This window comes from Drosophila willistoni, assembly GCF_018902025.1.
Source record: "Drosophila willistoni isolate 14030-0811.24 chromosome XR unlocalized genomic scaffold, UCI_dwil_1.1 Seg143, whole genome shotgun sequence".
Classification (NCBI taxonomy): Eukaryota; Metazoa; Arthropoda; class Insecta; order Diptera; family Drosophilidae; genus Drosophila; species Drosophila willistoni.
In genome coordinates this window covers 130,741-148,472 of record NW_025814056.1, presented here as the reverse complement: position 1 = coordinate 148,472, position 17,732 = coordinate 130,741, and the positions used below count along the sequence as shown (strand labels likewise).

Below are 17,732 nucleotides of genomic sequence, written 5' to 3'. Positions count from 1 at the left end.
CCTGTCACAGCACAAATTGGACATTTATTTGCTGCCTCCGAGGCAGCAGTGGCAGCAGCAGCATCGCCACTACCACCAAAGATTGGCTCTACATTGGGTATATGATTTTTGCAATTCGGTCAGAACGTGTTAAGGATTTGCATTTTGCTTTTGTGGCGCCTCTAAGATTTCATTGATGGTGTGTGTGTGGTTTCTGTTTTTTTTTTTTTCGTCATGGGGCGTGTAACAATCCGCTTTGGTTAATTGATGGTTGCCAAGACCCCGATTGCGGGATTTGTCACGCCCACCATCAAAGAGAGAGATGGGTAATTCTTAAAACAGCTAGGTTGGCTAACTGGATAGATGGATGGGCTGGCAGACAGACAGTTTGCCACCAATTATGCCACTTGGTGCACTGCAATTTGTCAATTAGCTGATGAGATTGAAGGCTGGGCTTGTTAAACACCCATTGAACTTCCGCTTTGTCTTAAAAGAGCGGCGCTTTTAACCGTTTTTACCAACTGCCACAACAGTTATTTTAATTTGAATACATACCTACATAAGTTATGCCTGCGACTTCCTTCTACATAATTAGACATAATCAGCGCAATTCTCCTCTTTACCCGTGACTCATCTTCTTCTGCTGTTGTTTTTCTCTACAGAACTTTCTGGCCGCTAATGCACAATGCTGGTGGAATGGTCCACTGACTGCTGCCACACGTGCCCTCAAATATGCCGGTCATGTGGCACCTGGAATGCTGTTGGTCACCGCCGAGCCATGCGCACTTGAAGTGTTGCGTGGAGCGTTTGCACGCAGTGTCCTAAAGCCGCCGGCCACTTATGTCATCAATTCGGTTGGTAAGTCAAAAAGATAAATTTCAAGATTTTTAGGGACCATTATACAATTGACTAACTAAGCGGACACGCAGGCAGGCAGGCAGGTAAACAAACAAAATTGAAATACTCCCCGCATCCCTCAACGGTTATCACTGTGATTGTGCCAGACACTTCATCAAATATTGATGCTCAGGCTCGCTCGGTCTGCTCTGGTGAGCCTCGTTGGCTGTCAATTAAATGGACACCTGTGCAGCTAATGCAATGCTACTACTTCCCATTCCCATACCCAAACTGTCTGTACTTTTTCACACTTCCAATTCGTTAGTTTATGGCTTTCCCTCTCTCTCGGTCCTGCCCCGCCATACCAAGCCAAGCTCATGAATTGATAAATGGCCGGCCATGGCCAAAGATCGCCAATGTCCGCGTCCATGTCCGTGCCCCTGTGTGTATGTGTGTGTGTGTCCGCTCATCGACAGCCTTTGACTAACCCGTTTGAAAATTAATAAGTTTCGATTTAGCTGAAGTTTGTTGTTCATATATATTTTTTTTCGCAATGGCTTATAATCTGTGCGGCACTCAATAGAGGAAACAAAGACAACCACTCACTCATTCTCCACAAACAACATACAATACTAGAGTCAACTACTGCACCACAAATTGCCCAAGATGCAACAGAAGCAGAATGAATGTTTGCCTCCAGCTTTGCTAATTAACATCTGCAATGGCGTAGAACCCATTAGCTACTAATTACCATAAACATGACAATTTCATTTTTTCCACATGTATCTAAACGGACACCAAGCCAAATATTGTTATAGTTCATAATGAAATAGTTTTGCATTCACATAAAATGTAGAAAAGGGTCATTGTAATTGAGAAGGCAAATTATATTTTTACATGTACACTTAATAAGGTAATCTAAGCTTGACCAGTTTTGTTAGCTTTGTTTTTATAACCTTGCAGAGGGTATTATAAAATTGGTCAAATGTTTGTAACGCACAGAAGGAGACGATTCCGACCCCATAAAGTATATATATTCTTGATCAGCATGAGAACCTGAGTCGATATAGCCATGTCCGTCTGTGTGTATGCGTTCTGTGGGTTTTATTACATGGAGCAGAACAAGTATGAAAATTATCAGGATCGGACCACTAGCTCTAAAACATTTTCATAAAAATTGGAGTATTCCCATGAAATTTGCTAATATGATAGTATTGGATATGAAACCTCAGATCCCAAAATTTGAATCTGATCGGATAAATATACACAAGTTACAGTCAATATAAATCGGCTCTACTACGTCATTGCTTGAAATCCACAGAGCAGCTAAGCACACGCATACACACACAAACGTAACGCTACGTAGACTGATGTGTATGCATGAGGAAGAAGAAGAAAAAGAAATGGAAATAATATTTGGAAGGTTTTGTCTATGCATTGATGAATTGATGATACTGACATGTAACATTATTATGGCCAAGGACTGCAAGGGTATATAAAATTCGGCACAGCCGAAGTTAGCTTCATTGATATTTTTTATTAAAGTGTGTAACGATTTTCCTTTAATTTTCACCCGCGTGTTTTTATAGCACAATTGTATTTTGAAGGCACACAAGGTTTATGAGAAAATGAGATAAAATTAAGCAAGCTCTCGTCACAAACAGAGCAAACTTTGGCTTAGACGAGACCACCTTATACCTATTATAGCCTGAGTTAGACTATGAAATAACATCGAAAAAGCAGGTCATTGCTCTCTTCGTTGTTTTTTTTTGTTTTTTGCAATTATCATACCATTTATATTCATATAATTTAAATGGACATGTATTTTGGTTATTAAGTCGGCAAAACAATTACCCCTTAATCTACAATATAATCAGACAAAGAATTTGATTCTTAATCAAGCTTTTCACCTTAAGGGCATTTAAAAGCCATTTAGATTTCAGAAGAATAAATGATAGTTAATTGATTTAATGCTAATATATTGATTGATAAGAGTTAAAAACAATTTTTGTGTAAATACTTCTACTATACAAAAACTAGAGAGACGTGGTCATCAAAGATGGTTATTAAATTTTGATCAAATTATGATTGAATATTATGATTAAACTGCCCTTTTTGGAAATCCAGTTATGGGTATGTTATTCACTTTCTATATATATCCTAAATGGTGTCCTAAGTTATGGGATATATGTATGTCGTAGAGATGGTTTCCTGGGACATCCTGTGCAAATTAAATTATCAATGTATGTAGTATCTTGTCTGTGGGTATCAAGTGAAGTCGTTTAAAATGATGTTGCTAAGCAAAACTAAGTCACAATTGATGGCCCAAACAAAAAGCAAATAAAATGGCTAACATTGCATGCAAAAACAATCAATCAACGGCAATTTCTCGCTCAATTAGACAACAAACATGCCAAATAAATAAATGCAACAACAATAGCAGCAGCAACAACAACAACAACAGCAGTAACAAAATAGAGGCAAATAAAATGAAGAAACAGAAAATCAAATTAAATTCAATTTCGTGTTAAAGAGGCAAATGGGGAGGTGAATAGATTGATAGAGCAAGTAGGAAAGGAGATAGGAGTTGGGGGTATACATAGATGCATTCAAGCAGTTTGTCCGTTCGCCAATTTGACAGTGGAATATCACAAAAGAGACAGACAAATGGCCAATGCCTGTTTCTCGTCGAATGTTGTTGTTGTTTTTTTTTTGTTTTTTTTTGTTGCAAAAATGCAAAATAGCTGGAAAGCGAGAAAATTATGCAGCATAAAAAGAGGATTGGGAAGGTGGTAAGTGGGCAATGGTGGTGGGGAGGGGGAAGATAAAGAAATGATAATCTCTAATCCCCCTCCTACCCCCTTGCAACCCCTTTTCCACTGTGTCAGCTGTCGGTAACTATGATTGTGAATAAAACCGAAGAAGAAGTGAAGAGCCGCAAATCAATTTCATCACGATTTCCCATTGATGTGATGTTGCTGAAAGTGAAATGTGACCATGACAGTGGCTGTTGATTGTCTGTCGGACCGTTTGTCTCTTCGTTCAATCTGTCGGATAATTGTAACTTAATATTCAAGCCATTAACAAATCACAAATCGGTAGAAATCATTTGAGCCATTAACATTGAAAGAAAAAAAACATAACAAATTGAAAGGCCATCAAATGACAAGTCCTAGCAACATGTTGCTGCAACATTTTATTGTAGTTTTTCTCTTTCATTTCGTTTCATTTTTTCTGATATTTTTTGTTGTTGTTTTTTTTTTTGCTGCTTTCCCACAAAGCTTTCAACTCGATTCCTCCTCCATTTCACCATTTAATTTAAAATTTCACCGTTATGTGTGTTGATTGTTTGCATTGAGATTTAGCCTCTAACCGTCACCGTCACCGTCTTCTCACCCACATTACCCACATCACCCACCATCATCATACGGTGAGCCAATTTCATGGCACTGCCAGGCCAAGTGTCTTCGAAGGTTAACAAACCCATTGGAATTGGCTAGATGGAACGGGTTGATGGGGAGCTCTAAAGAGAGAATTCGCCAAAGCGTAACCAACGCAAGTTCGCCAAAAAAAAAAAAAAAACAAAAAAAAAACTCAGCGTCATCTTCATTGGGAGTTGTCTTTGCAAGTTCATCATCTCATGCTCGCTTGAACACACTACCCTTTCCTTAGCCCTAGCCCTACTCTACTCTATCTAGACTCTATTCCACGTTCTAGTGACCCCTCCTGGAAGAGCATTACCAAAAGCGATTATTGTAATTTTATTGTTCTTTTTTCGTCTTCTGAAAGCTCTGCTACCCACACTGATTACTGATTGCTTACCAAACTCCAACTCCAACTCGACTCCCAACCCCCTTAATGAGGTCAACCCGTTTATTTTAAAACGATTTTTTTTCGTTGCGTTTTTTTTGGATACGCTTCGCAGATTTCCCATACGACGGGAAAGTGTTCTTTCTTGCCCTGCATTTTCTTCATTGCCCATTGTTTTTTTTTTTTTTGCTTTTGTTATTTGGGTTACATACAAATTACTTAAAAGCCGCCAGTAGAAAAGTGGTAAGAAGTAGACAGTATAAAAGAAACGCACCGCCGCACCACCCGCAACATATTATGGTAGATCCAAAAATGGCAACATTCGACACGTTTTTCTCTCTCCCTGTCTTTGGGTATGACTGACATTATCATCATCAAAATGGTGCCACATTGCTTGGGCTTGGAACTGACTTGGACTTAGATGCTCCTGCTCGGATTCCGAAATTGCGCAAGTAAACAAAAGCAGTTCCAGGTTCAGGTCCACTAACCCTAAGTTGTCATCGCCATCATCATCATCGTCATCATGATCATTGTCATCGTCGCCGGCCCAACGAGACTCATTGACCTTTAACACAAGATGACGTGAACGAAACTGAGAAAAAGTGTCGCCAAAATTTCATTGTATTGCTCCTTATTTGCCTGCCTTTATTTTGTGTTGTGTGTGAGTGTCTTTAGTGTTTTTTTTTTTTTGCTCGTTTTTGGTGTTGCAACCACGTAAATGTCAATTTGCATTTTGTTGCATTTGCTTTGCCTTTTTGTCGTTGTCGTTGTGAGGCGTTGCATAAACAGCAGCAACAGCAGCGGCAGACCTCCTTGAACGCCTTGTTTTCAATTTGTTACTGGACTGAAATATTTTTATTAACAGACGGAAACAATTAGAGTCGCCTCGAAAACGCAAAAACAAAAACACAAAAAAAAAGCACAAACTTAGGCTCTCTATCTGTATTTTTTTTCCTATTTGGACCGACTGCGTGGCCTTTTCCTCAAAACCAAAAAAAAAAAACCCCCTCAAACTAAAAAAGACGAAAAAAAAAAAATGGGAAATTGAAAAAAACGCGCAAAAAACGTTTCAGACACAAAATCGTGATTGCCTTCGTTTGGCCGCTAGACATATTTTGTTTTTTTTTGTGTCTTTTTCGAAACTCCTTAACTTTTTGGCTGCGAAATGCTCTACATGTTCAAGAAAATGAAAAAAAAACCTACATAGAGGGGTTGGAGGGTGCTTGGAGCACGGACTTTGTGGGAGGCTTCTTATGTAAATGAATTGCATGCAGCAAGCAGCAACAGCAGCAGCAACATTTGGTCGCATACAGAAGAGAAGAGAAAAAAGAAAGAAATAAAATGGAACAACAGCCTAATTCCGGCATGACATGGTATGCATCTAATTTGGCTAAAATCAATGCTCCTTCCCCCTATCGCCCTTCACGACGGCCCTCCAATCCATTCGATTCCAAGAGCATATGAGAACCTTTTCAATAGAAATTGAATTCTACATATGAATGAACGCAAACCTGTTATCTGTTCTCTTTTCGGATTCACAATGCTAATGAAAAATGCTAATCATTAAAGCCAAATGTGTTAACTATATAATTATGAATCTATTTCTTTTATGATAATTCATGATTTCTTTTCAAGCAGCAAAGCCAGTTCATTAGTAGTACAACCCAAATTATGCCTTCAATTTCGTAAGGATCAACTAAGATACATAAAGATAACTAATTTCTAATTTTAGGTTCTAATTTATTGTTTCAGTTTGTACGCTTAAAAGTAAATGAAGATGAAGCTTAATAGTTTTTGTTTTATTTTTTTTTGTGTAGATTAAAACAATTTTTTCTGCTCTCATTGCCAAAGTTAGTATACCCTTGTTATTACTTTGGTATTACTCGTTCCCTAATTTTAGGAGTGAAAGTTATAAATAATTTGTATAAAAAGTCGAGTTGATGCCTAAGAATGATCCACAAACTCAAATCGAATGATATAGTCATCCGATTCTGATTAAGTTCGCTAGATTTTCGAATGACTATGTGTTTCTGGTGACTTTTTAGATTAACGCAGTGTAATATAAATAAAATTTTTAAGTTGGTATTTTTTTACGAACTCTGATATATTCAAGAACTATATGAACTTATGAATAAAAAGTTAGCAACCCCAAGTTTTGTAACTTACATGACTTAATTACTTCATTTTACTTCATTGTTTTATTTAACTTAATCTCTATCGATTAACTATGCTAGATAAATGCTAAAACTCCAGAATGCACCCTTCTAAAAATTTAAATCAAATCTTGAATTTAAGCCGGCTCGAGGTCCTTTTTGCAAGGGAGCACAAAAAGGTGAGCAGATTGTCTATATAGCTATTTCAAGAAGGGTCAAGTTCTATTACCAGTAGACTTTGCTAAACAACTAGTGAATTGTAGTGTCCATATTAACACTAAAATTAGTTGGGACTTACAAATAAATAAGGGCTTGAGAATGCTTACAACAGCCGAGTCCATCTTTTGTGCATACCCTTGGGCTCTATTTCTGATTGTTTGTGGCTGAAACTTTTAAAGGGATGACAAATGTTTATTTATCACTTTGAAACATTTTGTGCAGAAATTCCTTCTCTTATAGGAAACATGTATCCAGAATGTAGGCCCTATTTATTTGTAAATTCGTCCTCGAACATCATTATTAGTTAAACTCTACTAAATAGACTTATTTACTGTTGATCGATATTTTGCAAATGGGTTTTCCCCTTTTGGCTGTAAGCAAATTGAGTGATTGCTTCTTCAAATTGAATAAAACTATGACAAAGTTGGCCAAGCTTATTTTCGACTTCATCTGCATGTTTTTTTTTCTTTATCTTTTCTTTTTTTTTTTTTTAAAGTTTGGTTTTTTTTGCAAATGATAATTAATATGAAAAAGACGTGAAAACGATTGCCGCGATTTTCCCACCAACGCTTGTGATGGTGTCTTAAAGGTAACCTGCCATCCTCCGCCTTCGCCTCCGCCCCTGCCTCCTCCTATCTGGAACCGCCTCCCCAGTATTCGCTCAGCTTCATCCGTCTTAAGTAGAGTGAAAGTGTTGCGTTTTGGTTTCAAATTGTGGACGTTGCCATTGTCGCTGTTGCAGTTGCAGTTGCTGTTGCTGTTGCTGTTGATGTTGCCTGCGCTTTGGTTTATGTTATTGTTGCTATTGCTGTTGCTGTTACTGTTGTTGCCGGCGGACACATATCCTTGTGTTCAATCAAACCAAAGCGACGTCAACGCGCGCGGGCTCGTGGTATCTTTCAGCTGGCGATGGTTGTGGCTTAGTCTCTAGCTCTGTCTTTGGCTCTGGCCTGGCGTCGGAGTCAAGTGTTTTGTAGCTTGAAGGTTGTTTCGTCTACCTCCCACTGAAGCTTACAATCACCCCCAACTACACCCCTCTCTTACCTTGTGTGTGTGTGTGTGTGCAACAAACATTTTTAAGTCTTGTAGTTGCCATGAATTTTTATGCAAATGAAAAATGTTTCTTGCGATTTCCATTTTTTGTTTTTCTTCCCAAATTTTTATACATATTTCTTTTTTTTTTCCAAACGATCCGCCACTGAGGCCATTATTGTGATGCAATTGCCGCAAGTAACAATAATCTTGATGTATGATATTTTTTCGGGTTTCAGTTTTTTCTTTTTGTTTATTATTAGAAAAAAGAAAAACGTTAAAATAAAGAGGAAATCTTGCGCGCCTATCGTGTTGTTGGCACATTTTCGCGTTGCATTTTGTTTGATCTCATAACCGCCAGCGATACCCCAGCCAAAGCCAAAGAGATCTTACCAACAACAACAGCAACATCACTAGACGACGACCATCATAAACTTTTAACGCTGTCCATTTCGAAATAATCAATAATTTTTAGCTATCAAAGGCAATTTATTATTATTTTTTTTCTTCTTTTGTTTCTCCTCTCTTTGGCGAAAAGTTTTTTCTCGCTGCCCCGAGGAACGCGGCATACCCCACCAACCATTCATTCATCCACCTTCTCCTTCGCCTGGCAGACAAAAGCGCAGGAGAGGAGCAAATAAATTAACACTTCCTTAAACGATAAACACAATTGGTGGGAGAGAGGAGCTTGTGTGGGGGGTTGTGGGGCCAGGGGGTGTAGTCGAATGGAAATAGAAATCAAAAAATCAAAATCAAATGCCAAATGCTATATACAATGGTAATTGATATTGTTTTCTTCTTGCCTAGTGGGCAACATTGCATTAATATGTAGGCGGAGGTGGAGGTGAAAGGGGAAGTGGACACCGGCAATATGATGACAAATGTTTTCACAATTTAATATTGTTTTTTTTCTTGTTTTGGGGGGGGGCGTCACAAGTGTTTGCTTTTCATTTCTTTTATTAATTTTAATTGCAAGAGGTGGCAACGCCTCGCAGCCATTTTGGCGGGGCCAACAGCTAACGAGAGCTTCGAAAGATTAAGCCAACAAATTGCAATGGTCAACTAAGTGGAAAATATATAGACGTAAATATATATCGATGCATGTTATCCAAATGGTTATAACTAGATTAAATTATATATTAACTTTAGTTTGTGCTTATTGTCCTTTAAATGTAATCAATCAATGACGACAAATTATTTTCATTTAAGCAGGGCACATATACAAAAAATGCTGGACATTGATATTGGTTTCCTTTCTTATATCGATTAAGCTGCTGATGCTGATCTAGAATATATGTATGTATATTGTTTATTATGATTTTTTCTTTTAATGGACCTAAAATAATGGAAAATACAACTTTAAGTGACTTAAGCTGCACCGATATGCGTAATATGAAAGTTTTATTTAAAAAGAAAAGAAACATATTAATAATAATATATTATATAATAATATAACTGAAAATAACACTTGTCCTTGACATCATGGGTTCCAGTAGCACTTTTGCGATGTCTTTACAACAATGTTTGGCTTTCAGTACATGAGTTTTTTGACACCACTTTCAACTTGGTCACTCAAAACACTTGGTACTTTGTTCTGTGTTTGATATTTTCTTTTGAAGGAGTTTTTCACAAGCTGATCGTGTCTGTCAATGGTAATCAATAGGTAATAGAATCTGGTAAAGAGAGCTTTTTTTAGTAAGGGACACCCTAATATGATATTAATTATGAAGTTAGAAAAGATTCCTTTCGCCTATTATTTACATTTTGGCGACTTAACCCTCATATTGAATGACGTAATTGAAAACCTTTAAAGAGCTGTTTATTTACTTTTAATTTAAGATACTCTCAGTTTCTAATTTGTTTGTGCGAATCTTTTATAGAATTTACTTTACCAATGACTACATTTATCGCCATCCTTGTCTGATGTTTGAGTCAAAGTATAGGACACTTTATCTCTAAATTGAATGAAAGAAATTCTAAGTATTGCAGACAAGAAAAATTGCATTACCCTGCAAGATATTTGTGCTGAAAATCGCTTTTGGTTTTTCCATAGTTTTGTCTAAATATCAATATCAATGAGCAGCACTACCTTCTGGCATTACATTTTGTTTGTTGCCAGTGAATTTGTTTCCTGCAAATTATTGACTTGCCCTTAAGCAATATCTGCATGGTTGTTGTTGGCCCATGCGGCTGACTGCCTGCCCAACTTGCTGCTGCCTTATTGCCAATTTCTGTCATGGCTTTGACTCCACCCAAAAAGAAAAAAAAAACAGAGAAAAGAAAAACGTAATGTGTGTTTACCAAAAAAGATGCAGATTGCAGCAATATGTTTGCCATCTTTCATATTTTTTTATTTATCTAGCCTCAATTTGGCTTCTGCACTTGCAAACAATTTATGGGCAGGGCGCCGCTGCCAAATAACCAAATAAAATTTATAGAAAAATAACAAATCTTCAACGAAAAATAACTAAATGCGCCAGCTGATAAGCAAATATACATAAAGATATACTATAGTAAATATTATATAAATTGTTGGCCCAATACTTAGGCCAAGTGTCTTGCCAAATTGTTAGAGGGAGACAACTGCAAGAGAAAAGAGAAAGGGGAGAGGGAGTGGAGTAAAAACCATAAATGTTCATAGCTTCCAGTTGCGAATTGCTAGATTGAGATTGAGTGCAATTTCAAGTGACGCCACCAAATGAGTGCAAAAGATTAATCGGCAAACAAATTTGCAATATGCAATGTGAAAGTGCCACAGTATATGTGTGTGTCTGTGTGTGTGAGAGAGAGAGATAGAGATGGTTAGCATTTGAGAGACGGGCAAAGGCTTGGAGATTGGGTGAATGTGCTGTATTTATATACCCTTTACCCTCACAGTGTGTATTATGAATCCATCATCTCCATATGAATGATAATTTATCTTATCCGGATCGTTTTCCTAGTTGCTGAAGCCTCTCATTAAAATAACCTGTGTCAAAGTTCGAAAATAAAAACTTGTGTTTTTTTTTCTTGACACTTTAGTATGCTAAAAATTAAACTTCCGAATTCTAGATAGATCTTACTATTAAATACTCAGTAATCTTACTTACTATTCAATCGAAATTTACTCTTGCGTTCATTTAGTGGTAAAAACGTGAGATATTTAAGTTGATATAGGAACCAGACACTTCAACTTTAGTATAATCATCTTAAAGATGTTAAATTTAAATCACATTTTGCTTCAATCGTTGTTTAGTTTATATTGTTATAAAATAGAAGAAATTAATCTTTAACCATAGAAATTTTAATTATTGTAAATGATTTTAAAATTGATTTCGAGGTTTCTGTAAATCGAAAATGTTCCTTTTTTTATTTGGCATTAGTTTTTAAATCAGTTTGATTTCTAATTTAATTAAGAAAAAGTCTATTAATACAGAAGTAGAATAATGGATGTTATTTTTGTTTTTATTTATGAAGGGTATGACAAAGTCGTTGCACTGAAAAATCATATAATTTGTTTCTTGGCTTGTTGGGGTCTTTTTCGTTGTATTTTTTATTTTTTTTTTTTGGCTGCTGTCGCCCATCTAAATGCCGCTAATTGTCCTTGACGATGGAGCGTCCCACATGACATTTGTTTTATGCGATTTTGCGTTTAAGCTGTTGGTTCAAATTGCTGCCGGGTAGCGGCATCAAGGCTGTGTGGTTGCAACAAAAAGTGAAACTTGAAAAAAAAAATTATGCAACTGCCGCAAGGACGTTGTGGCCAAGAGGCACGGCCTCAGTCACAGCCACAGCTTCAGCCAACGGAGGTCGTCACACACTTGGTCTGATTTTGCAGTACCCCCGTACCCTTTCTCTTGGTATGCCTCTTTCGCTGCTTCTTGCTGTTTTTCTCTCTCTGGGCTTATTCTCTTTCTCACTCTCTCCATTTATTTATTATTGCATTTTTTTCATCTGTGCTTTGTTTTTATATTTGAGGCATGCCACAGCAGCAGCAATTTCAATAATGGTGAGATGGTTGCCTCGGGGGCGTTGCTGCTGCCTGTGGTAATTGTCGTTTGCGTTTTTGGAGGTTAACTTGGCAAGTAGGAAGCAATTTGTGGAGGCGACTATGTATATATATATTTTTTTTAATTTATGGGCACGACGCCAGAAAGAGACAGGAAATGTCACAGTTAGCAAGATAGAGACGGGGAGAATGAATGTTGTAAGTACCATCAGTCGGGCCTCTTCTTCTCTCCATCATGATGATCTGTTCGGTTAATGGGGCGCGCATTTTAATTATGCTTTTTGCCTTTTAAAGCCATATCTCTTAAGTCATACAACCTAACATTGAGAGAGAGAAAGGGAGATAGAGGGAAGACAATTCTTCGTAAGATTCAGAATTGTAATGTTTAGATCTCTTTTTTCATCTTCCATGTGATAAGAGTTTCACTCATGACTTGGCCGTTTGCACAAAAGCAAATCTCTTGCGACCTTCTCAAATGACCTCTAAAAACTCACCTTAAAAATTGCCTTATATGTGTTTAAGTATCTCTAACTACATTTAATTACCCCCGACACTCAAATGGTTACACATCAAATGCCAAACGAGCCAAGGCTGCTGCATCCATCATGACCATCCACTAAAGCAAGCAACCAATCCAATCCAATCCAGGCCAGTCAGCTTGGGTGATGAGGCGGTGGGGGGTAGGCCACCCAAAATGCCGAAACGAAAAAATAAATAACAAACCAAATTCATTGGAAAAAATGCGAGCAAGTTGCTTGATACCAATTTGGAGAGCTGAGAGCTAGCTGGTTAAGGCAGTGATTAACCTTATATGTAACCCCACGCAACCCACCGCCCCCACTTACACTTGTTTGTTATAGATGTCGTCTCTCATCTCCTTGGTCTGCTTTTTTTCTGTTTTTGTTTTAAGGTGACATTGACGATTGCATTGTGACGCCAACAGTTCAGGGACAGTTCACGCCATTGCCCGAGGCTCTGTGTGATGTCATTATGGACCTCACATCGGAGGGTCAATCAGCAACTATTGAACATGTGCGCGGCAAGTTGGGAGTACGTTTCCCCCACATGACGACACCTGCCACAGAGGTTATTTACGATACGCTCGCCCAGCTAATGCAAGAGCAAAAAATTTATCAAACCTCAAAGGGTTACTTTATCTTTACACCAGAGTAAGTACAAAATCAAAAATAGTGGACAAGTGGAAGGAGGAAGGGAGATTTGAATTTGAAATCTTATTGTTCAGACGTCGACGCAGTCGCTCACGACCACGAAGCAATCATCACCAATTGAATGGGACTCACAGCACCAATAGTAGTTTAGCCTATGGCCAGCTGGATGAGGAGGAACAGCAACACGATGGCGATGTAGTACCTCAGGAGGCACGCACCATGTTAATGTCCAATGCCGAGGCACTGCATTCGCTCTATGGCGAGATATCGACGGAGCGGGATGGAGATCTAACACATCAGTGCATCCAAACAAATCTAGCGGATGTGATTTGTGGAGGTGAGTACATTGATTGATTCATTTGTTTTGATTTGCCCATGGATGAATATGTTGTTTCTTTTGTAGGCAATCCCAATGACAAAATTATTTATCCACGCGCGGCCAAGCGACGTAGCGCCTCATTTCCGACGCCGCGCAGTTTGGAACGTCGGCACAGTTTGCGGCTCTTTGGATCATCGAAGCGCCTGCAACGCTGCGCCTCTACGCGCAGTCTGTCCAAGACCTATGCCCAGACACTGAATACCACGGATAGCAGCAGTTCGGAATACCAAAGCACAGATTCGTCATCCCCCAGTAAGTAAAATGGAATGAAATGAAAATGAAATCCAAGACTCAGTTTATTTTTTGTTGTTGAAGAAAAAGGATCTTTGCTTTCACGCCTGTTCCGACGCAGTGGACGCGCCAAGCAGCGTCAAATTGAGACTTATTCGGCACAGTTTCCACCAGCCGAATGGTTCAATACGCGTGCCGTTCATTTACACAGTGTGGGCACCCAGACGGCAGAACATGTAAGATTGATTGATTGTAATTGAATTGGTTTTCCTCTGACCCCCATTCTTTCCCTTTCAAGGACATGCCCGTGGCACACACCTTATCGAACTCAACGTTCTACGATGGCTCCGAGCTGAGCCAACGATCATCGACACTGCCGCGTCGTCATCGCCGTCACATGTCCAGCGAATCGACATTTTTGATATCCTCACGTGACTGTTCGCCCATCCGGCGGCGATCGCCGGTGTACTGCAGCAGCTCGCTACCTCGCTCCACGCAGTCCATACCAGCCACCACAGCCAAGATGAATCACTCGTCAGCCACCCTGTCGCGTCTGCATCATTCAGGGACGCCCACTCCGCCGAAGACGGCACAAAAATCGGTGATTGGCAAACACATCTTTGAGAGTTCACCCTCACGCTCCACATTGAAAACATCGGCGGCAAAGCGTCAAACCGATGGCCTGATTATTAATAGTTGCACGGACAACAAGACCACGTACCGGAGCCTACAGAGTAGCGGTCCATCCAGCTTGGAGTCGTGCAAGACATCGATGTTTGCCAGCGGGCCATCAAGCATCGATAGTGGCAAGTTATCCTTTAGCCAAAAGACCAGCGGTCACTCTAGTCTTGACTCACAGTGCTCCACTAACACAGCTGTGATTGCCCCATCATCGGGCATTAGTGGCAGTGGCAGTGGCAGTGGCAGTGGAAGTGGCAGTGCCCGCTCCATTTTACTGCTAAACGGCTCTCCAAGAGGCACACCACGTCATCAGGCGATGCGAGCACGCGTCGCAGAGGCACAGGCTCAGAGGCAACGGGAACGAGAGCGTGCCAGTACACCAAATCGAATTCTAAAGGAGCTTAGCTATTCGCATGTTCCCAATGGTGTTGGCGGTGGTAGTGGAAATGGTGGTATGCCGAATTCGAATAGCAACAATTCAATTACCCTGCAAGTGACCACTACAAATGGAGGTCAGAGTATACCCAGCACCAAAATCTTTGTGCAGAATTCACCTGTGAGAAGTGTGATCACATTAGAGAATGGCAAAATGCTTGAAAACTCCAATGTCTTTATAATAAACAATGAGACAATGACTAACGAGAAGGGTGAGATAATTAAAAAGACGTTGTCCAAGCAGACAACCCTGGCTGCCTCTAATTCTGCTCCTGCTCCTTCTGTTGCTACTGCTGCCGCGCCTCCTGCTGCTTCTGCTCCTTCTCCTGTAGCAGCATCAACGCCCGTCAAGCACGAGACAGTTCCGGAGCATCCGCTAAGTGAAACGGAGGCCAATTCAGAGACTTGCGATTCCATATCGTTCATTAGCGAAAGCTCCCCAGACAACACATGCAACGGAGCGGACACAGAGACACCCAGCTATGATGGTGGAAAATATGCCAAGAATACCAACAATGATGCCACAATGAACAACAACAGAAAGCTCTGCCTCCAACTGGCCAATGGCATTGCGTATAAGAATAATGTGCTGAAGAATGAATCTCAGCCCAATTCGCCCAGCATTGAGCAGCAACCACTGAAGCTGGCAGCTTTAGCCAAACAGGATTTCGAGATAGCCGGTTCGGTGGGCAACTTGCATTTCTATGAGAAGCATTCTAAGGATCTGGCTCCGGCGCAAAGCAATAATAAGCTTATGAACAGCAGCAGCGATTTGAAAAATCTCTGCTACGAGTCTGTATGTCAACTGCAAAAATGCTCCATGAATGGCCACGATGAACTGGCCTTAGCCCATTTGCTGCACAAGCAGTCCAGCAATCCATTGGGCAGCGAACCCAATCTGGCTCTGAAGGATCATGCCAATGACAAGTCCATCGACAAGGAAGCCATCGATCGCCGGCTTAGTCTGACCAAAGAGTCACTGGAGCAAGGTATGGGCAGTGTCCTAGCTGCTGGCAACGAGGAGCTCTACAATTTCCCCAGTCTAACGGACTTATCATTTAACTTTACATCGCTGGCGGCAAGAAAGATTTTGCAAGGTGTTAGCCTCAATAGCATCGATACCCTTGTCGAGTTGAATATGGCAGCGGCGGCGGCAGCAGCGGCAGCCGTTAATACCCAGGAGAAGCAGCAAAATAATCAAGCAGCAGCAGCAGCAGCTGCAGCAGCGGCGGCGGCGGCAGCAACATCACCAATGTGCACCGATTTTGGAATGGTCTAATATTCCTCCCCTTCCACTTTCCCATCCCCTTCTCCAATGCAGAATCTTCTGCTTCCCTTGAATCAAGCGAATATTAAGCGTCTTAGATAGGAGAGAATAATGCCTGTTCTCTGCATTTGGCAAGCAAATAACTTTTTGCAAACACTGTGTAATTTATTATCGTATCGATTTGATTTCCCCATTTTTTATAGCCGCAATTTGTATGTATTTGTTTTAAAGTTTTATCGGGAGAAACTTTTATTTACAGTGCCAAAATATGTTTAGTTTAATCTTAATGCATCTAATTTCGTATGCCAGTTCATCATTTACTGATTTACGTTACTTCCCCGTACCCCTCCAACCATTCCTTACCACCAAACACGAGTACACAACCAACTCCCTCACAAACACTCACACACACACACGAGTTCCGTTTTTCTCATTCAAATGGGGAAGGATGGATCGGTCCGAACTTCGATGTAATCTTTTTGTATATTTACTCAAATCAATTTTTTTTTTTTTTTTTTTGTAATAGTCTAAACTAACATGCTCCAATATGCAATCCTATCTACACACAGACACACATACATACATACACACAAACGACACACACGTAACTACAATGACTATATGAAAATAAAAGTGTACTACGAATCTAGAATTTAGCAATTAATACAAGAAATACAATAATTTTGTACAAGGCCTTAATTAGTAAAGTCAGCAATAATACAAAATAAGTTGAATTCACTAATAAAATAAAATAAAACATAATAAAACAAAACATATCTTTTTTTCATACAACACAAATAATTTAAGGGTTCAAAATGAGCCTAAAGACTAAAAGTATAGAACAAAGTCGGAAAACCTGAAAACTTTGAATACACTGCCAGCCACTTGAATAAGAACACCCCAAATTTGTTTTTATTAACTATTACCTTGGTATTAATTTATAACCAAAGTTTAAGTATTTCCCATGAGAATACATAAAGTTGCACAATTTATCAATTTATTTAATTTAGAAAAAAATAATTATGAATGAAGTACAAAAAACACTTGGTGATACTAGTTAATTATAAGAAAATGCGATTAACAAAATTAAGAGTTAATTTTTTTAGAGTAAGCTTACAATATTTATAACGCTTTAATAGTGGGTGGAACCGCCAAAGAGTGGTATAGGCTATTCAGGTAATTCAGAGAAATTTGCGACCATGCAGCTTTAATGGCCTCTATTAGCGACTGCTTTGTGTCGTATTGTTTACCTGATCCATAAACTTTCCTCGAAAGCCAACCCCAAGCATTCTCAATAATATTGAGGTCAGGTGAATATGACGGCCACTCGAGCAAATCGCCGTTTTGGGACTGGATCCATGCTTTGGCAATCCGGCATTATGAATTGGGGCATTACCCTGTTGATAACGCCACTTGAGACTTCCGAATAGGTTTTTCATTTGAGAAAACGCCTTTTCCAAAACGTTTTTGTACGCCACGGCATTCATTTTCGATGTAAGAAACTGAAGCTCGCAGGCTCTATAGTAAGATATGGCCACCCAGACCATAAAGG

General features: G+C 39.4%; 1 protein-coding gene across 1 annotated transcript in view; it reads left to right on the top strand.

The window, feature by feature from the left end:
* LOC6646302 overlaps positions 1 to 16,550 on the top strand; it is a 30,007-nt gene extending 13,457 nt beyond the window's left edge. Inside the window, exons 2-7 of the mRNA XM_023178014.2 lie at positions 642 to 837; positions 12,929 to 13,187; positions 13,262 to 13,524; positions 13,591 to 13,818; positions 13,882 to 14,033; positions 14,096 to 16,550. Of these exons, the coding sequence (XP_023033782.1) occupies positions 642 to 837; positions 12,929 to 13,187; positions 13,262 to 13,524; positions 13,591 to 13,818; positions 13,882 to 14,033; positions 14,096 to 16,192 (3,195 nt within the window). The 3' untranslated portion in view covers positions 16,193 to 16,550. The remainder of the gene's footprint in view (positions 1 to 641; positions 838 to 12,928; positions 13,188 to 13,261; positions 13,525 to 13,590; positions 13,819 to 13,881; positions 14,034 to 14,095) is intronic.
* The last annotated feature ends 1,182 nt before the right edge of the window (positions 16,551 to 17,732 follow it).